The 21,389-nt window shown below is 52.7% G+C and overlaps 1 protein-coding gene across 1 annotated transcript; it reads left to right on the top strand.

The window, feature by feature from the left end:
• Positions 1-7,017: 7,017 nt before the first annotated feature.
• On the top strand, positions 7,018-21,389 carry BPIFB3 (BPI fold containing family B member 3). The gene is made up of 15 exons (XM_010982394.3): positions 7,018-7,135; positions 7,682-7,838; positions 9,343-9,447; positions 9,864-10,004; positions 11,461-11,524; positions 13,294-13,354; positions 14,136-14,227; positions 14,360-14,539; positions 15,768-15,821; positions 16,729-16,899; positions 17,765-17,832; positions 19,045-19,087; positions 19,874-19,937; positions 20,464-20,540; positions 21,360-21,389. The coding sequence occupies exons 1-15, from the start codon at positions 7,021-7,023 to the stop codon at positions 21,387-21,389; spliced, it is 1,422 nt and encodes a 473-aa protein (XP_010980696.1). The 5' UTR covers positions 7,018-7,020.

Genomic DNA, 21,389 nt, shown 5'->3' with positions numbered 1-21,389 from the left:
CTACAGTGGGCTTTGGGGACTAAGAGCAGCTTGGGATCTGAGGGGCAGGCTTGAGCATGTATTGAGTAACTGCTGAATGCCATGCTCAGGGCTTTACTTGTACCATCAAATTTAATCTACACAATAACCCTAGGAGAGGAGGGCAACCACTGCTGTCCCCACTTTACAGAGACAGAATTGAGGCCCAGAGAGGTCGACTCCCTTGCCCGTGGTCACACGGTTTAACAAGCTCTTCCCACTCCACCTTAGCTGCTTGCCCCCAAATCTTGGTAACTTGAGGACGACTGATTCACAGGGAGCCTGTAGAAGGCCCAGTGTGCTCCCAGGAGTTCTCCCCACGTCACTTCCTCTCATCCTCCCAACAGATGAGGGAGATGTGTCCACTTCACAGATGAGGAGGCTGGGCTCAGAGAAGTGGAATCTAACAATTCAGGGGATACAGCTGAGATTGGAATTCAGGCTCTAGAGCCAGTCTGTCTGGGTTCAAATCCTGGCCCAGCCTCCTCGCTGCTGGGTGCCCTGGGCAGGTCACTTATCTCTCCGAGCCTCAGTTTCCTCACCTGTAAAATGGGAATGATGACAGTCCCAAGCTCAGCAGGGTTGCTATGAAGATGAAATGAATCAAATCATGAAAAATGCTTAGCACAGTGCCTGACACACAGTAAGTGCTCAGTAAGCCACAGGTGAGTTTGTGAGGCTGAGCAAGATGTGAACAGGCATGTCTGTGCTGGAGTGTCTGTGGAGAGTCACTGTGTGTGACCACGTGCTGGCGTGTACATTTTGGAACACGTGTCGGTGTATAAATGGCCTCTGGCTCAGGGCAGGCCAGGGCATCTGTGCAGACGTGAGTGTCCAGTTGTGGAGAGACCTCTGGTGTCTGTCCGTGTCTGCGTCTTCCCACGTCACTCGGATGCCAGCTGCACTGGGGTGTTTCCACATCTCACAGCCAACACTCATGTGAGGATTGGCTCCTGCTCATATCCTACCTGCCCCATCACCTCTGCTCATATCCTACCTGCCCCATCACCTCTCCTGGGATTCACACTGATGCTATTCTTCAAATTAACTCTTTTTAAAGTAAATGTATGTTTACAAATAACTAAGTTAAAAATACAATTTAAAATAAATGTATTCCAAGTGGACCCTGAAAAATCAGTATCATTTGCTAAAGCGTTAAAAAAAAAAACCAATAACAAAAACAAAACACATAGCTTTGGGAAAAAAAAAATATATATATATATACATTGGAGTCCTCCATGATTGGCTGGTGCTCCAGCCCTGAAAATTATGGGGACGCTGGCCTCACGTGTCCATGTGTCCTTGTGTTGGTGTGTGCATCTCTCAGAAGGTCTCTGTTTCCATCAGAGTGGGTCTGTGAGGGTAGAGGGTCCGTGTCTGGCCTCATGCAGTGTCTGTGGGTGGTGTGATATGGCTAGAGGCCTGGTCAGAGCCCACGGGGCCCTGGCAAGTGAGCCGGGCCTAGCCTGGCCCAGCCTGGCCCAGGCCCATGTCGTAGAGGAAGGAGGGCCCCTTCCTGGCCTTGGCCCGGATGCCAGGGCCATCCCCTCTTCCCTCACTGTCGGCCCTAATCCCACCACCTCCCAGCTCTGGGACAATGGTGGCTTTGAGATCTGCCTGGCAGATTCAGACACCTGGGTAATCTGTGGGTGGCTGATGCCTGGCCCTAGGCGTGCCAGAGACGCCCCCTCCACTCCCCTAATCCCGTCTGTGGATGTTCACACAGTAAATTCAGGGCCACCTAAAACCACACCACTACCCTCCCCAGGCCCAGTGCACAGATGGTGGGGAAACCAAGGCACAAAGCTTGAGAGCCAGAAGGGCGAGGACAAACCATAGCTCCTCTCTGGACCTCAGTTTTCCCATCTGGGAAATGGGAGAGGGGTTAAATGCTCTAACCTCTAATCTGATTTCAACATTCTTTGAGTGATCAGTTACCTCTGCTTTACCCTGGGCATAAAATGAGGGCTGGGCTGGCAGGGGGAGCCCTGCGCTGTGACCCCAACTCCTAGGGAGGTAGTGGTGGAGATTCTCTCCTCATGAGCATTGCCTACCCTCTAAGCTTCACTGTTTGAGGAAGTGGAGGCTCTGAGAGATGCAGCCAGTGCCGAAGGGCACACTTGCATGTAGTGCTAGACTTGAACCCTCTCTGCCTGAGTCCATGTCTCCTCCTTGCTTTTTCACACAACATTCAGCAGCAAGACGCAGCATCTACCTTTAAAGAAAGTGAGATCCAGAGAGGGTGTGTAGTCTGCTCATAGTCACAGAGCAAGAAGGGAGCAGAGCCAGGTCTTTGATCCTGGGGGCCTGCCAGGATGGTGGGAAGGATGAAGCCTACACACCATTCCCCACGTTTGTGTCCACACCAGTCACCACTCAGCCTGCCTTCTCCCTCCCAGCCCACTTCAGCTCCAGTACCTTCGGGGGGACCTCCAAGGGACCTTGCCATCCCCTGACTTTCTCTGGCACCTCTTCCTTGATGCCTTACAGTTCATCTCCTGGATACCGTTCTCACAGCCAGACTAGTCAGGTGAGGGTGAGGACATGTAACATCAGCCCATTTTGCAGCTGGGGAAACTGAGGCCCTGAGATAGTGATGACCAGAGTCGGGATTTGGACCCAGGAATTCTGGTTCCAGACCTTCACTCTGGGAGCTAATGCCTAGGAGGTCTTTCTCCTCAAGTCCTTCTCCTGCTCTAATCCCTTCCTTGGCTCCACATCACCCAGGGTTCTCAAAAGTGCTGCACATCAGATTGCCCCTGGAGACTGGTTAAACACGCCAGTTCCCAGGCCCCGTACCCCAGGCCTGTTGAGTCCGGGTTGCAAGATGGGGCCTGGAGATATGGATTTTCATTAATCCTTCTCATGGGCCGGCCCATCCCTGACTCGACTTCAGCACATGAAGGTGGGTAAGTGGTGTCCTCTGGAGTGGGGTGTGCAAGGAATTGGGAAAAAAAAGGCCAGAAACTGGGTAGCATCTTCCTCCCTTCCAGGGGGCTGGGCCAAGCGGTGGCTGAGATGATGACTGTCACAGTTAGACAGGTGGCTGGGCTCTTGTGTGACTTTGGGCCAGTGGCTTCCCCTTGGAGAACCTTGGCTCCTTGAGGGTAAGATGGGGAGATACTCACAGTGCTAACCTTCCTGTCTTCGTGGTGACCGTATGGATTCCCACATATCAGTGCTTGCAAACAATAAGCGCTCCATAAATGTTAGGTGCTAGCTTTTCCTTCTGCTCCTTCCAAAAAATGTCTTAAAAATATTGGCAACACCCAGTGCTGGCGAGGATGCGGAGCAGCTGTGACTCCCAGACTGCTGGTGGGAGTGCCAGTGCAGAGGCACTGGGAGAGCCCTGGCGGTTCCCCAGAAAACTCGCCAGGCACATGCGTGTGCAGCACCGTGGTCCAGCAATCCCGCTCCTGGCTGGCCATCTGAGAGAAGTAGAAGATAAACCCATGTTCACAAAAAAGACTCAACAAGGATATTCAGAGCAACTTTACTCTAAGAGACAACTGGAAGGTCTGGGTGCCTTTAGACAGGGGAATGGATAGCAAACTGGGGGTGTTCACACAATGGGGTAGCACATAGAGAACAAGAACAAATCTTTGCCTTGCACAACGTAAATAAATTGCATAGACACAGGGTGTGAAGGGGCCACGCAGGAAAGAGTACACACATGCAGTTCCGTTGACATGAGCCCAAGAGCATACTGGGCTCATCCATTAAGGTCAGGACTTGGAGGGGATCCCAGGGACTTCTGGTGTACTGTTTGTAAAAATTCAACAAGTTGTACGCTTAGGATCTGAGCTTTATATTTCAATAAAAGGCTTATTTTTTAAAAAGTGATGTTGAGAAAGCTGGCTTGGTGTCTTCAGTCATAAGATGAACACTATATGGTTAGCGGTTCAGAGATAGGGAGGTGAACCAGGCCAATACCATCCCTCCTCCCCAGCTCATCAGCAGGGCCTCAGGGCCCCGGGCAGGAGACCATGAGCACCAGAAACATGGTTACAGCCCTGAATGTCACCGATTCTGACAGAGGGGATCCCAGGAGGCTGTAGGATCACAGCCAGCTTGGGAGTCAGGAAGGCTTCCTGGAGGAGAGGATGCCTGAGCCAGGACCTGCAGAAGAAGTGCCAACAAAAGCCAAAGTCTGCCAAGCCCCTACAGTAACCTGCAGGGCCCCATCCCCTCCTCAGCCCCATGTCCCACATCCCTCTAAACGCACAGACTTCCCTGATGTTCCTGGAACACAACACCTCAAGGCCTTTGGACTTGCCCATCCCTCCATCTGGTGGGCTGTTCTCCAGACATCCACCTGGCCCACTCCCTCTCCTCCTGCAGGTCAAAAGTCACACTGGCTCTAATAGGAGGCCTCCCCTGACACCATACTGAAAATTACACCCCTTCTACTGCTTTATTTTTGCATCAGCCTCTGACTTACTGCATCATGTGCTTACCTGTTCCCTTCAGAGCTGTGCTGGCCCATATGATGGTCAATGGTATATGAGGAGATTGAACACTTGAAATGTGGCGAGACCAAATTTGGTGTTCAGACTTAGTATGAGAAAAAGTGTAGGGTGAGGCATTAAGAATTTTATATTGATTAGACAGTATATGATAATATTTTGGATATACTGGGTTAAATAAACTCTACTATGCAAATTAATTCATTTGTTTCTTCTATATATATATATATATATATATATATATATATATATATATATATATATATATATATATATTTTAATGTGGCTACTAGAAAATACTTTAATTGCATGATATTTCTATCAGTTATCTCCTCAGGGCTGCTGATTTGTTTCTTTTGTTTGTAGTTGTATCCCCAGCACCCAGCAAACAGTATGGGGTTCCCCAAATGCCAGCTGAAGAACTAACGAATGAATGGATGGATGAACGAATGAATTTTTCTCCACTGCCATCTCAGGAGGGGGAAAAGGCAGCCTGCTCTGGAGCACCGGGGACGCTGGGTCTCTGGAGGTGGGGGTGGGGTTGGTGCCCCTCCCCGACATCAGCCCAGAGTTCTTCTCTCCAGGCCTCATGTCTGTCCCCATGGCTGTCCCCGACGCCAGGCCTGGGGTGGGGGTGGCAGAGGGTCAGAAGACCCAGCAGCCCTAAGCTCCTTCTTTCTCTCCCTGGGCCTCAGTTGGGGTAGGAGGGGAGGCAGGGTGGATTCTGTGCCATTCGGGTGTGGCCCTTCGGGAATCCCGGAGGGAGACCCCATAGGTGGGCATGTCTGGGGGCGGGGCGCGGCTGCCTCTGCAGCCCCCATGCCTCCATTCCCACCCCTGGGCACCGACCCCAGCCCCTCCTTCACTCTCCCCCAAGAAGGAAGGCTTAGCTTAGGTCCGCGGTGAAAACCACAATTTGTTTCTGACGTGACACCTTGACGGGTTTCTGGCGGCTGTGCCCCCTTTGTGTCCCCAGAGTCATTGTAGGGATATAAGGGCCGCCCCCGGGCCCAAGAGGGTGGAGGAGCTGACAGGAGGCCGGGAACCCCCACCCCACCCCTCGTGGAACTGCAGGAGCCGGTAAGGCAGCCTTACTGGAGCCCAGGCTTTATCCAGATCCTCAACCCTTGACCCTGGGACCACCCCGCTGTCCCACCTGAATAATAGGCACAGAAGGAATTCTCCCTGGGAGGGCTCTGGGGGCACCTGGAAGGTAATGGGAGAAAATGTCTACTTTGCAGATGGGAAAACTAGGGCTCAGAGAGGGCAGAAGCAGAGATGGGTGGGCTGAGGTCAGAAATGTCCTAGACTCAAGGGGTGCCCATTTTTCTCTAAGCCACAGACTCTGACTGGTTTCCCACTGTGGGAGTATTTCCTTCTGTGAGAGACCCAAGGTTACAGGGAGCCACTCTGAGACAAGTCCTGGGGAAAGAAGACAGACAATGCTGGGACAGCTGCTGGTCCATACAGAACCTGTATGCACCCCTGTGCAAATGAGAAAAGGGGGTCCTCCTGGGTAGACATAGTCTGTGCCAGGGCAAACAGTTGGCGAGTGAAGTGGAGCTAAATTTCCATCCACACTCACCCCCTCAGCAGGCAACCCCTCCAGTATACAACCGTGCATGGAGGCCCTAGACACAGTCCTGCCCTCATGGAGCTCAAAGAGGTGGCAAACAAGGACACAAAAATGATGCATAATAGCAAATTGCTTTAAAGTAAATATTCTGGGTGGTGTTTAGTGAAAGATGGGCTTCTTTATACAAAGTAAAAGAGGGAGGCTTTTCCTAGCAGGTGACATTTATTCAGAACCTGAAGGATGAAGAGTCAGTCATGCAAAAAACCAGAGGAAGAGCCTTCCTAACAGAAGGAACAGAATGTGCAAAGGCCCTGAGGTAGAAGGAGCTTGTCATGGTTAACACCGAGAAGGCAGGCAGGGCCCTTGTGAGTAACAGTAAGGAGCCTGTGTGGGGGACCCCAGAAGGGTTTAAGCAGGGGTGACATGAGGGGATAGATGGGTATGTGATTGGGCTGGCAGATATGGAACTGCATGCAGAAAAGTCCCATTCTATGAAACTAGTAAGTTAGCTATGCTCCCACCTCCCACCTCGTTCTTTCCAACATCATTCAGAATAAAGGAGGGCAGGAGGAGAGAAATGAGGAATGTTAGGTCTAGTACTGGATGTCTCCAATCAGCCACCCCTTCTCAAACGACTTCATGAGCCAATAAGAAAGTGGTCCAGGGAATAGAGCTCCCATCCTGCTGTCCCAGAAAGGAAGGCCCATCTGTCGCTCTCCTTCAGGGACAGCTCCAGGGCCACTGGGGTCACAGAGGACTAAGACTTTTAAGTCAGATGTGTTAGCCTTTGCTTGCATTGGATGGAGAAGGCTTTCTTGGGAGTGAAGCTGGACTTGAGCTGGGCCAGGTGGGTGGGAGGGCCCCAGGTTGGTAAAGGGGCACAGGGAGGAAGAGGATCCTGGGCACCAGGACAGGATGGCCTCAGGGTTCCCGCTTCCGCCCCTGGTAGGTGTGACGCCGATGATGCTGGGTGTGTGGTCCCTGCTTCTCCTCTGGGGTCTGGTGACTCCGTGCCAGGGGCTGCTTGAGACAGTGGGCACGCTGGCTCGGATTGACAAGGATGAACTCGGCAAAGGTGAGCCCAAGGTGGGCACTGTGTGAGGGGTCCGCTGCAGCCTCAACAACCCCATTGATATGCTTACACTGCAGGAACAGACGAGGAAAGGTTTTGATTCCCAACCACACAGAGTTCAGGGGGTTAAAGGCTTGCTTGCAGGTTCCAATGCAGGATTAGTTCACTTTCTTCTGAGAGGTGAACTGGGTGGTATGGGCATGCGCGGGCTGTGTCTCCCTCAGGGAGGGGCAAGTGGGGTTGAGGAGGTCCAGGGGAGGGTGCTGGCTGCCCCACATTTCTGGAGCGGGGGGACTCTACTAGGCATTTGGGGCTCCAGGCCTCAACACTCTCAGGGTTAAGATAGAATAGTCATGAATAGCAAATGCTACAGGGAGCAAATGCTGCATGCTCCCTCCTTTAATTCTGCCCTCTCTTCTGGTGCTACTGGGTGGCCCAGGGTCAATCCCAAACCAATTTGCTGTGTGACTTTGGGCCAGTCTCTACCCGTCTCGGGGCCCTAGTTTCCTCATCCAAAAATGAACCTTCCTACCCCTGCCCTCTTTGCAGCCATCCAGAACTCACTGGTTGGGGGGCCTATCCTGCAGAATGTGCTGGGGACGGTCACATCGGTGAACCAAGGCCTCCTGGGCTCGGGGGGCCTGCTCGGAGGAGGTGGCCTGCTGAGCTACGGAGGGGTTTTTGGCGTCGTCGAGGAGCTTTCTGGGTAAGTCCTCACAATGTGGCCATTTGACCTACTGTGTGCCCTACAGAAAGGCTGGTCTTTGCTTTGGGGAATAAAGAAGAGGTTGACTCTTTAAAATTGGTTGGCAGGCAGTGAAGCAACCTGCCTGAGCTCATCCTAACCCAGCGAGGGAGGGCGGTAATGGGGCCGTCTGGGTGTTTAATCACGGCAATGCTGCCTGCCTCAGCTGGGCAGAAACCAGTCCATGGCTGGTGGTGGATCAGGGATCCTCAGGAAAGGCTGAAGGCCAGGAGCTGGGGGATCAGGAAGTGTCCCTGTACAGGAGGAAATGGGGTGCTGGGAGCAGAAAGGGGGATCAATGTCCACCTCCCAAAATAGTAAATGGATGTCTGGAAAGGGAGCTGGTCAGGGCTGACTGCCTGGAGGATCACTAAGTATCACTCTGTGGTGGACACTGTCATTATCCCTATTTTACAGATGTGGAAACTGAGGCATGGAGCAGCCATGTGATTTGCCCAAGTTAATGGTAGAGCTGAAATTGGAACCATCTGGCTTTTACCGGCTGCACCATGAGCAGCTGCTTGTGGGGTTGTTGCCAGGATGGTGACTATGTGTCAAACAGCTAAAATAGAACCTGGCACATAGTAAATGCTCAATAAATATTAGTTATTATTATTATAATATTATTATTAATAGATCTAGTCCCCCTCCCACTGTAGACTACCCCCTGCTTGGTGATGCTGGGGCCTCAGACATGAACCAGACATTGTCCTGGCTTCAAAGAGCCGCCAGTATGAGACTAGGCCCAAGAGTCATGATCCTGTGAGCTCAGGGCAGTGACGGAGACAGTCCGGCCAGGTGTGGGAGCTGCTTAGAAGAAGGCATTTGCCTGCATCAGAGAAGCAGGAAAGAGAGCTTCCTGCAGGAGGAGATACCCTAGCTGAAATCAGGAGAGCTGTCAGCTAGCTGACAGTGGATTCAGAATGGAAGGAAAGTCAAGGAAAGGATGTTCCAGACTGAGAGAACAGCTGAGGCAAAGGCCCAGAGGACAGACAAAATAATGAACTGTGGGGAGCTGTGTTTGAGAACCCCCTTGGGTTGATATACAAGCCTAGGAGGTGGGAGTGGGAGGACAGTGACTTAGGCCAGAGACGGAACCAGGGTTGTGGCCATGGGGATGGGGTCGGAGGGGCACTTTAATTCATTGAGCCTCCAGTGAGGATGATGGTTTACAGTTCTAGAGCATGTGCTTTACCAGCTGCTGCACCTACCTTATCTCACTTGTCTTTGTAACATGCCTCTGAAGTGAGTACTTGTATTACCCCCCTTCACAGGTGAAGAAACCGAGGCCCAGAGAGGTGAAGTCACAGGCCCAAGGGCCCACTGTTGGTTTTATGGGTTAGAGGTGGGATGGGAGACACACCGGAGAGAGGCTGTAGGTGCTTGCTGCCTGGTCTGGGATGGTCCAGGCACTAAGGGAGTAGCGCTGGGGGGTGTCTGGTAGTGAGTGGCCTTCTCCACGCAGCCTGACGTTTGAGGAGGTCACACTGCCAAAGGTGTCTCTGAAGCTGCTGCCGGAGTTTGGGGTGCAGGTGACCCTGCACACCAAGGTGGGCCTGCATGGCTCTGGGTGAGTGTGCCCCTGGGAACCTCTACCCTACTGCTCCCCACCCCATCCCACTGCCCCACTGGGGACCCCCTACCCTATTGTCCCCCAACACCCACCCCCCTGCCCCCTATTTTATCCCACCCTACTTCCTTCCCAAGGGACTCTCATTCTCCTATTCCCTCCCTGGATCGCAACCCACTACCCCTCCCCAGGGATGTTCAACCCACTGATGTCTGGGACTTCCATCTCACTCTCCCTGAAGACCCCTACCCCACTGCCTGGAGCTCACCGGTGGGGTTGGGGGAAGGGGGCTTGGGGACTAGACCGCTCGCAGGGCTAGCCCACCCACCTCTCGACAGAGCCCTGGGGTGGGCGTGGCTGAGGCGACCTGGTGGGTGGAGCGTGGCCAGGCCAGGTCCCAGCCTCTGGTCTTGCAGCCCCCTGGGGGGACTCCTGCAGCTGGCCGCCGAGGTGAACGTGTCGTCGCGGGTGGCACTGGGCGTGAGCGCGCGAGGTACGCCCATCCTCATCCTCAAGCGCTGCAGCACGCTCCTGGGCCACATCAGCGTGCTCTCGGGGTGAGTTCGCAGGCTTGAGCCGGTGCTGGGCCGTTTCCCGCGCCCCTACCTGCCGGGTTCATCGCGCCTGCGCGCACGGGCATCTCCTGGGTCTCCTGGGACCGGCCCGCTGGGCGGGTCCTGAATTCACCCCGCCTCCGCCGGTCTTGCTGGCTTACCCCGCCTCACAGAGCCGTAGACTGAGGCCAACACCGTCACGAGCTCTGGCCCAGTCCGCGGTTTGCCATATCCACTCCTGAGTGTCCCCTTTCTCCTAATGTCCCTTCTTCCAAATAGAACAAGGGTCCCCTGTGGTCCCTTGACCTGTGGACATCTCAGTCCCTTCTCTTAGCAAATCAGACACCCAGCTCAGCCCTGACTTGCTGTGTGACCCCCACAGAAACCCCCACCCCTCTCTGGGCTTCACTGTCCCCATCTGTATTACGAGGACCTAAATTCAATGATCTGGAAGTCTCTGGCACTTCTGTATCCATTTCTTCCAACACAATGGCCCTTCCTATACTTGTTTGAATCGTCACTCCCATGGGACAGCTGAGGCCCAAAGAGGGCAAGGAACTTGTCAAAGGTCACACACACAGATTGAGGCAAGCATGAAGATGCGCTGGCTCTGGACTCAGGTCCAAGGCTTTCTCTCAGCACTCTACACAGACCCCCAGTGGCCCCTGCCCCAAACTTTGAGTCAACCCCTGTTAGTCTCTCTGTTCCAGGCCAAATCCCATACTTACACTCCACCTGTGCTGGGTGGCCCTGAGCAGTGATGGGTGATCAGGCAGCTCTGTGTTAGCTCCCAAGAAGAAGGTACCTAGATTGGTCCTTCTGCAGAAGGGCCTTAATAAGGGGTTTCTGGGCAGGGTCTTTGGGCTCCATCCTGCTCCTATGGGCTAGAGGGGGCTTGGAGGAGGTGGAGCCCAGGAGGGTGTTGGTGACCTGTGGTTGTGGTCCTGTGGTTGTCACCCCTCCCTCTGTACCCCCATGGTCTCCAAACAGACCTAAGCCCATCTGCATGCACTTCTCATCCTCAGGCCACCCTCTCATGCGTTCATTTATTCAACAGATATTTATTCATTCAACAAATATTCATTCATTCAACGAATACTTATTAAACCCTCACTCTAAGTCAGGTGCTGTTCTAGGCCAAATGTCACTTGTCTATACTTATTGGAGGAGACAGGGTATCAGATATTTATTGAGTACAGACACATAAACACTCCCATTTGATCTCAGCGGCAACAACTCTAAGGCAGGCACTGTATGGATGGGGAAACTGAAATCCTCCTCTGGGTCCCATGTTGAGACAGACCCAGAATTTGAACCCAGGTCCCCAAAGCCCCAGCCAACCCCACCAGGAAGGAAGACAGGAGATGTCCAGAGCCCCCAGTGCCCAGCCTGCTACATCATCTGGGTTGGCACTGTCCCTGTACACTGACCACACCCTCACGCATCTCTCTCTGCCCAGGGTGCTGCCTGCACCGCTCTTTGGGGTTGTGGAACAGACACTCTTCAAAGTGCTGCCAGGATTGGTGAGTGTGGGGGTCATAGGCTAGTGGCACCCCTCCCCCTGGGCTTGCCGCTCCTTCCCCAGCTTGGAGTAAATCTGGGCGCCAGACAGGATTAGGCTGTTCTTTCCTTTCACGCCCACCAGGTAATCCCATCCTGGCCTGCCCACGGGACTCCCAGGTGCCACCTATCAGTCTGGAGGTGGCCTGGCACAATGTGTCCCCAGAGTTCCCAATCCTAAACTCACAGCTTCAGGTGACCTGAGTCCCCTGCTCCCAAATCCAAGTCCCTTTCTTATCCCCTGCTCTGTCTTTGCCACGTGTATTATATTATTATTTATATATTTCTTTAAACTAGCTCTGAATTAAAATTGGGTCACTCAGTGATTTTAAACTGAACCCTGTGCTTAGCCAACATGTCCAGAAAATCATGTACATGTATAGTAATGCATCATATGTTAAGCACCTCACGATTAAACTGCTCCAGGATGCTTGTCCCTGGCCTGCCCCTGCTGTCCCTTGAACTACACTTGAGAAGAGCTGGTCTGGCCAAGACCCCACTTCATCGAGGACGGAGAGGGGAGGGGCCTGCGGGGGACACACAGCCTGCAAAGGGCAGTCAGGCCTCCTGATCCCCGGCAGGACCTCTCATGTGAAGAACACCCGTGGAAGCGGCAAAACTGCCCTGGGCTTGAAGAATCCAATCAGAAAAGCAGCTCAGGGGGAGAAGGGAAGTTCCCAGCAGCAGAGACCCCAGCCAGGCCTGACTCAGCTGGATTTCAACAAGGGGGTGTGGGTACATTTCAATTGTGGCCCCTAACTGAGGCCTCTGAACAATTGGCTACAAGGCAGAATTTATGTGACTCCAAGAGGTTTTAAAAATAAGACTTAATTGCTGGCACTTAGAGATTAGAAATTTCTCTTAACAATCCGATTTCTGGCCTCTCCTATGCAATCAGCCACCCCAGCTGCAGGTACCTCCTTCCTGCAGGTCACACCTGGTTGGCGCCCAGGGGGTCCTCCCTCCTCCCATCACAGCCCTTCTGGTCTCCTCTCATGTCTGTAACGTGCCTGACCCCAGAAGCCCTAGAGTCTGGGGGTCCAAGTTTAAGTGGAAAGGCAGCCCTCTCTCGTCTCTCTGAGAAGAGCTGTGACCTTGGGCAGGTCGCCTGTCTCCTCCGGCCCCAGCTGTGGACTGAAGGCTCTGTGCTGGGTCACCTCTGGGGTTTCTGCTCCAGGGGCCTCAGCTTTTGTGACTCCCAGACTCAGGATTCTGGAAGCCGAACTGCTTGCTCTCTGTTCTCACAGCCCAAGGGTTTTCAGGAAACACAGGGTGGTGTGTGCAGTGGATGCCCTGGGTCCAGGCCTGCCTCCAGGTAGAGGCAGGAGGTGCCCTTCTGTGGGGTCTGGACTGTACATCTCCCAGCACCCACCTGGGTGGCAGGAGGGCCTGAGGCCTCAGAGGGAAGAGCCACTCTGCCTCCCCAGGGGAGGGCCTGGTCCCCACGCCCCCAACTGGTCTCTGGAATGTGTCTTTCCATCCCCGCAGCATCCTCCAAGGATTTCTGAGGGGGCCCTTGTAACTTGTCCTCTGTTCCAACCACTCTGCCCTCTGACACTTCCAGCTCCTGTCCCCTCCCTCTGTGTGCCCCTCCCTGCATCCATCTCCACATTCTGCCTTGCCTTGGTCCTGGGACCACATAGCAAGTCATTTAAAGAAAGTGCAGCTGTTCCCTGTGCCAGACTGGGGCCCGCTCTTACTTTCCTGTAACTCCTGTCTCCTCCGGACACAGCTGTGCCCCATGGTGGACAGTGTGCTGGGCGTGGTGAACGAGCTCCTGGGAACTGTGCTGAGTAAGTTGGGGTCCACCCCCTCCTCTTTGCACCTCCTCTTACCCACTCCCCCATTACCCCAGTGGGTGGGGTACCAGGGAAGAGGACAGGTCAGAATTCTGGGTCCTTTCGTGTGTTCCTCAGACTGACAAGGCCACCCCTTTGAGGAGGCCTACTGGTGGAGTTCTGGGCAGAGGCCGGTTCAGCAGGGCGTGGAAACTCGGAGCCATCCAGGTCCCCATCTGCCCGGGGCTTCAGGTCACATACTGAGCACCGGTGGTGTGTCCAGCACTGGCAGAAGCATGAGGCAGATGTTATTATTATCTGGACAGACAAGATGATCCAAGTCCAGAGCTTATGTTAGGAACCCCAGGCCCCATAGCTACAGTGACCCCCAGTCTCTCTGAGCCTTATGGAGACACAGATGCCTTTTGTATTCACAAAAGGGCCTTGAAAAGTATAAAAGTGCATAACTAGGATAAGGATAGAAAACTTGGGGGCAGCTATGTCTCTATACGTGACGTTATATGAGAGAGGCAGGGCAACAAGGTAGTTAGTGGTACCAGCTCTGGAAAACAGGAATCCTGGCTTTGCTGCTGTGGGGCTTGTGTAGCCTGTGGCTGGTGACTTCCTCTGTTGGAGCCTCAGTTTCTGTATCTGTAAAATGGGGATTATAGGAGCGCCCAGTGCATCTTAGTAGAATGCTAGGCATTCAGCAAGCACTCAATAAATAGAAGTAAGGCCTGTAATTTTGGGGGCCTGGACTTGTGGGGTCCTTCTCCCTCCTCCCCTCTCCATGCAGGCTTGGTGCCCCTTGGGGCTCTTGGGTCCGTGGAATTCACTCTGGCCACACTGCCTCTCATCTCGAACCAGTACATAGAGCTGGACATCAATGTGAGTGCCCACTGTGGCCCTGCCCACAGCTGGGGGTTGAGTACCGGTGGAGGCCAGGTGGGGAATGCTGAGTCAAAGGGAGGTGAGCAAGCTCCCTGAGACCCCGTCATGCCCTGTCTCCGGCCCCTGAAGCCCATCGTGAAGAGCATAGCAGGTGACATCATCGACTTCCCCAAGCCCCACCACCCCATCAAGGTGCCCCCCAAGGAGGACCACACATCCCAGGTGACCGTGCCTCTGCACCTCTTCAACACTGTGTTTGAGCTTCTGCAGACCAATGGTGCCCTTGACCTGGACATCACCCCTGAGCTGGTGAGTGTGGCTCCCTGCTTTGCTGTGCCTTGGTGATGCTAGTGGTGACCTAGTCACATCATCACTGATCAACCTTGATGAGCCCTCTTCTTCTAACTGGAGAGAGTTAGACAAGTTTACAGCACACACATGCCCATTCTTGTCCCTGTGGCAGATGTTGATATTTGATGGTGGCCCTCTACTTGGCTAAACCTGAATGGGACTTCTGAATCCTTCTCAACATGATACTTCAGAAAGTCACTTTCAGTTGATCCAAATTGGCATATGAAATGTAGCCAACTTTCCATCCCTGTGCCAGATGAGCCCTTCTTGAGTCAAAGCCCAATTTTACACTAAAGTGTGAATGACTAACATTTCCACTGCTTCCTCAAGAGCAGATTTGAGTTGGAGTGAACAGTAAGGTTGGGCTATACCAAGGTTACTTGGACATTTGTTCCAAAGCTTCTTAGACCTCTCTGTTTCCATTCTGGCCCCTCTCGTGCCCTCACAGATGTCTGGAAGGCCAAGCCCTCAGAAACCTTACCCAGAGACATTTTCTTGATCTCAGCCCTGTCTAAAGACAATGAGCTCTGAGCCACTGGGGCCCCCCCATCTGCAGCTCAGCCCAAGGGAGCGGGGATTGATCACTTATTTCCTGCAGGTTGCGGCCAGAGAGCACTCCAAAGGCCTCTGGTTGGTTGAAACAGACCTCTGAGCTGGGAGGCAGGTGTGACCAGATTTTCCAATTTTTTTAGCCAGAAACTGGCAGACTTAAGTGAAATGTCCTGATTTGTAAATACTGGAAACAAATTCATAGTTTTTAAACATACTTTTTGGGTGAAAGGCAAAAATGTCTAGTGTCAGATTTCTGGGCCTTCAGATTGTGTGCTCTGGCAGGGCAGTTTAGAAGTTCTAGAATTAGCCTACTCAGGTCAAAGCCTGGTGCCACCACTTACCAGCTTATGACCCTGAACAGGAGCCTTGGGTCTCCCATCTGTAAAATGAGAGTAATCATAGCACCCCCTTCTTGGAGCTGTTGTAAAGGTGAAATGAGCAAAGGCACACAAAACCCTTAGCATGTGCCTGGCACATAGTAAGGCTTATCATTGACCAATTGAAGGAAAATGAGTGTCTGTAAGAGATGTATGTATGTAATTGGGGGTTGAGGGGGGGAAATATTTTGTATGTGCTGAGGGATCCCTATCTCATCTCTGTATTTACCCTCCATCCCATTTGGTCTCGGGTCCAGGTTCCCAGCAATGTCCCATTGACAACTACAGACCTGGAGGCTTTGGCCCCTGAGGTGAGTGACCCTCTCATAGGCTTTGATCTCTGTAGTCCTTTCCTGATGACCCTGAATGGACTCTAGAATCTTTCTCAATACAGCTCTCCACAGAGCTGTGATTGAATGTTGAGTCCAAATTCACACTAAAGTGTGATTGACTAACACCTATCTTTTCTTGATAGCAGATTTTGCTTAGAGATGAAAGGACCAGGATTTAACTGCCCCAGAAGTCAACTGGGCATTTATCCTGTGACTGTTACTCCTCTGTCAAGCAGAGGACAGGAGATTCTTTCCAAGTGACTGAACCTCCACCCTTCAGCTGCCTTATTTCATCTTGGTTCTAGTCTTTCTTCTTTGTCCTTGGAGAGAAGACTCAGGGCAGTGGCCTTGGGAAGGGAATTGAAGGGAGAAGATTCAGAGACATTTGACCAGTGGGCATCAATCAGTACATGACTACAGAGCCTGGCCTTCAGCATTCCACCCCTTGGCTGGGGATGAACCAGCTTCTTTCCAGCTGTTGGACTCTGATTTATACTGAAGTTGAAATGACTACTACCAGGTCTTTACAAAACAGCAGTTTTTGATAGAGGTTAGGAAGAAACTGGCAAGGTCTGGATTTCCACCAGAAAGAGTGGCAGGGGCAGCTGAATCTGGGGGCACAGACCAACTCTGTGAGCCTTCTTGAAAGTAATGATTCAAAGCATGAGTGGGGCCTCTGCTTATTGGAGTCTTTGGCTAAAGGGCATAGGAGTCTCAGGCAAAGGAGGAGATTGGAGCTAGACACGCAGCAGAGCCTCTTTCTTCTGGGGAGTTTTAAGATGGTGGAGAGGGGCTTCAGGGAGGCAAAGGTGGTAGGAGCAGGGACCCCTGATTCTATTAGTGGGGCTGCCCTCACGCCCCATGCTCGGCCCCTGCTTCTCTCCAGGGCCTGAGGAAGTTGCCCCCTGGTCAGCAGCTCCTGCTCTCACTGCGGGTGAAGGAAGCACCCATGGTCACGCTCCAGAACAAGAAGGCCACGGTCTCCATCCCAGCTGACATCCATGTGCTATCCTACCTCCCTAAAGGGACCCCTGAAGCCCTCTTCGAGCTGAACGGGGTGAGTAGCTGAGGGGTGGGAGCTGGCACTGGGGTTCTGAGTAGGCCAACCCTCTCCAGGATGCAGATTTCAGGGTAGGAGGCCCCACATGGCATAGCACACACAGGAAGTCCCTCCCCAAGTGTCATCACCTGAGCTGAGATCCAAGTGCCTTTAGACGCCTGCCTGCTCCCGCATCACACACGTCCATGCTGCTTCCTCAGGATCTCAGAAATTGCCCCCATCTCCCCAGCCTCTCTGCTCAGATATCTCTGGGATCTCTGGGATGACCCTCTAGTTTCCTGCTGGCCCCCTACCTCCAGTCTGCTCCCCTCCACCCCACCTCTGCTAGTTTTCCCTAACACACATCTGGGCAGAGGCAGGTCCCTCTCCTGCTCACTTGCTCCCATGACCACACACCATTCAATGCCCTCTGCCTCATTCCCTTGCCTTTCCTGTCCTTGCGCCCTAAGCCTCAGTTACCCGGGACTACCAGGTCCCACCACCCTGTCTTTGAGCAGCACCACCACCTGGAGTGCCGTTTCTCCCCTTCCCTTGGCTCACTCCTCACCTTTCAAGATTCAGCTCAGGTGTCACCTCGCTGGGGATCCCTTCCCTCACCCCACCGCAGGCTGGATTGAGGGTTTGTTCAAGTTCCTGCAGCCCCAGGACTTCCTCTCATATGACACTGGTTGCCCTCAGTACTCTGTTTCCTGAGCACCAGAACCTTCAAGTTGCCTCCTCATAGACCAGCATGGACCCTAACAACACAATAGGGCCTCAGCAAGGGTTAGTGGAGGGAATGGATGGTGGAAATTCATCCATTGGCCAAGGCAGGCCTGTCCTCAAACTCCTCCTGCTTAATCTGCCTGCTTTTCCTGTGCAGGTGATGACTTTAAATGCCCAGCTGGCTCCCTCGGCTACCAGGCTGCACCTCTCCCTGTCTCTGGAACGGTAACGTGGGATCCTAGCCCTTGTCTTTATGAACAAGAATGAAGGACCAACAGAAACCGCCTCTTAGATCTTGAGCATCAACTAAATTATAGGTGTTTTACCAGAATCCTCTTTGCCTTCAGGATCTGTGGGGAAGGGGTAGTGTTGGCCCATTTTATAGATGAGGCAACTGGAGCTCAGAGAAGTGGCTCCAGAGCAAGCATCTTCCACTGTGGCTGCTCAAAACCTGGCCCTGGAGAGAAACCTACTGCTGGGATATGGAGTCCAGACTCCTGAGTTATGAGCCCTGAAGCGGGCCACGGAGATAACTGTCCTTGTTATTCATGTGAACTAGTTATTTCTTTAGTTTCTCCACCCTGTGATAATCATAATAACCAAGATCATGAAGTTGATGACAATTCTTCCTTAGACACGCACAGCACTTCACAGCTTGCAAAGCACAACTTGCACAGTGGGTTGTCCCTGGAGGCAGGTACACAATCTGGGCCTCCACTCTCCAGGCCCAGTGCCTTCACCTCGGCCTGGGGCCTGGGGCCAGTCTGTCCCGCCCCTGGATGCAGGGGTTTTCCCAGGGAGCTCTGGGATCTGACTGTCCTGAACCATAGGTTCCCAGTGCTCATCTGACCCCATTTTGGGGTCCCCTGCAGACCCCTTTGGCTACTACTGCCCCCCTGCAAGTCTCCACCACCACCCTATTTCTAAGCTTGGCAAAGGCCTCGCCCACTACCTCAGTTTATCTCCCCTTCCTGGTGGTGGTTGACGCCTCAGGCCTCAGGAGACAGAGGTGTATGTCTGGGCTCTGGCCCTGGACCTCATCTGGGCCAGCTGTGATCTGTTGGTGGTTTACTGCCTTCAGTGAGCAACTGCTGAGTGCAGGGTGCCCTGTGTCCAGGGCTCAGTCTGTGAGAGGGCCACTCCTTAGAGAGCTTTAGTCAAACAGTTGAGAGTCAGACCAAGGCTCTGGGGCCATGGAGTCAGAGGTGGCGGTCATGATGTCTCAGAGGGAGGTTAGATCCCTCCAGGTCTGTTTCATAGGTGGGAAAACTGAGCCTCTGAGCCAAGGCTGGTTAGAGGCAGAATGGGGCCTGGAATCCTGTTTCTTGATCCTGAGGAGCTGGGGGTGGGGCAGGCAGGGTGGGTGGGGCAGAGTGCCACTCAGCAGGTGGGGTGGTGGGTGCCAGGGCCCCTCAACATCTGTCTTTTCTCCACCAGTCTCAGTGTCAAGCTGGCCTCCCCCTTCAGCCACGCCTTCGATGTAAGTTTCTGGGAGGGTGAGCAGCTTGGCGGTAGTGAGGGTCTATAAGTCAGGGTGGAAAGGATGAGTCATGGGCCCTGTGACTGAGCTGGCCTTGGTCGGAGCTCTGCCCCAACAAGACAGGGTGGGCAGACATCAGGGCAGGTGTGTATGTGCGTGTGCGTGTGCGTGTGTGTGTATGTGTGTGTGTGGGCGCACGCACACACATGTGCACGTGTGAAACTGTCATCTTGGGAACGTGAATCTCATGATCTTCCAAAGTCTTGGAACCTCACAAAATTGTAAATATCTCAAACCTTACAAGGATTCAGAATTCTGGAACTTTACATAGGTAATAAAGTTTCTGAACTCAGACAGTTTCAGTATTTCAGAGGCGCACAGAGCCCTTAGTTTGCTGCTTCTCATAGAGTTCTGATGTTCTGGAATCTCACGGTGGTCTCAGGTTATGGATTGTTCTCAATGTTCTTAAACTGACAGGAATCTAAGAGCAGACCACACAGAGTTACTGGAGACGGGCACATCTCCTTTCTCAGACACGGGCCTCTTCCAGGACCCACAGACCCTTCCTCCAGGAGAGCAGCTTTTCTAAGCTCATGGGGCCCAGAGTGAAGCCGACCTAAATCAGAGTCCCCTTTGGGGTCCCTGGTGGACAGCCCACCAGGAACTGCCTTCAGGCTTGGGACAGTGAGGCTGGGGCAGCTGGGCCTCTGGGTTTTTCTCCCTGGGAAGGATTGCGCCGTTCCCTGTGGGGCCACACCTCCCAGCCCTCCGTGTGCTCTGTTGCAGGCATCCCGCTTAGAAGAATGGCTCAGTGATGTGGTCCGAGTGGCTTATGTGCCGAAGCTCAACGGTACGGGCCGCCTTCACTGTCTTCTTTGGACACGAGGAGTGTCTGAACTCAGGATTTCTGAATCATTGCCTCTCTCCATTGTTCTTAATAGAGACACTGAGGCTGGAGAGGGGTCTATCCCTATTTCTAAGACGCAGAAATCAAGATAATTTTCACTCAAACAACACTGATTAGCTCCTGCATCACACCAGACTCTGGGCCCCGAGAGCTATCTGACCTGAGTCATGTCTTCAAGCTCACAGTTCAGAGGGAAATAGTCATGTAAATGAGTAGAATATAGATGACCCAGAGCATGCAAGGCACTGACAGAACTTCAAGGAGGCTTTGCTGAGGGGAGCTGCTTACAACAGTACAGAAAAGGGGAGTTTTCATTTGGGTTTAGTAGAATGAGTAAGAGTAGGCCAATAAGGGAACCTGAGTCTCCAAGAAGAGAGCTGGCCAGCTCAAGCAAAGTGGTGGAATAGGGTCAGCAGGTCCCACCCAGACCCCACACATATCTTTGTTTTCAACCACCCCCTCTTCACAGTGAACCTGGATGTTGGAATTCCCCTGCCTAAGGTTCTCAATGTCAATTTTGCCAATGCAGCCCTGGAGATCATAGAGGTGAGTTTCTCATGCAGATATGGCCTAGATGGACCTTAAGATTGTCTCTGGAGAACCCTGCTTGAAACTTATGACGGGACTGCTCTGCCTCATCACCTGGTCTGTTCTGCACCATTTGCTAAATTGCTCAGGGAGTTATAAATTACCCAACTTGGAAATGGCAAATATATGACATACCTGCTACCATTCCTTCCTTACTTGCCCATGGCAGACATTGTCAATCAATCACAGAGTTCTTTCCTGTTGAATTCAGACACATGACTGGCCTATAGGATGGACTCTCAGATTTACTCACAGAATCACAGTTTCCCTGGCCCCAGGGTGGCAAATACATATTCTGTCTCTGCCTTCTGCTGTGCCTGTGGCAGGCATGGCTAATAGATTGACCCTTTTTCTTACTGAATATTGACATGGCCCCACAATCCTTTTCAATCTAGCACAACTTTCTGAGCCTTGGAACAGCTGGGAGTGGGCAGATCAGGGAGTTCTGAGTCCATTTCTCAGATGAGGACCAAGGCTGGAGGAGGCCAAATTTCTGGCCCAAGTTCACACAGTAAATTAGTAGGAGAAATGGCACTTTAACTTAGATCTCTTAAATCCTAAAGTCAGTGACCTTTCCCACACTGAATGTCGTTTAATCATCATTCATTTGTTTGTTCATTCATTCATTTAATGAGTGCCAGCTATGGTCCAAGTGCGGTGCTAACCCCAGGGTGGTAAGGGAGGAACACGGAGATGGCTGCAGGGATGGGGGGATATGGCGGGGGTGTTGGGCACAAGGACTCAGGGGACCTAACCTAGAACTGTCGCTCCTTGTAGAATGCCGTTGTGCTGACTGTGGCATCGTGA

This window comes from Camelus dromedarius, chromosome 18, assembly GCF_036321535.1.
Source record: "Camelus dromedarius isolate mCamDro1 chromosome 18, mCamDro1.pat, whole genome shotgun sequence".
Classification (NCBI taxonomy): Eukaryota; Metazoa; Chordata; class Mammalia; order Artiodactyla; family Camelidae; genus Camelus; species Camelus dromedarius.
Note: the sequence above shows the minus strand (reverse complement) of the source record. Positions and strands in the feature narration are given on the sequence as shown.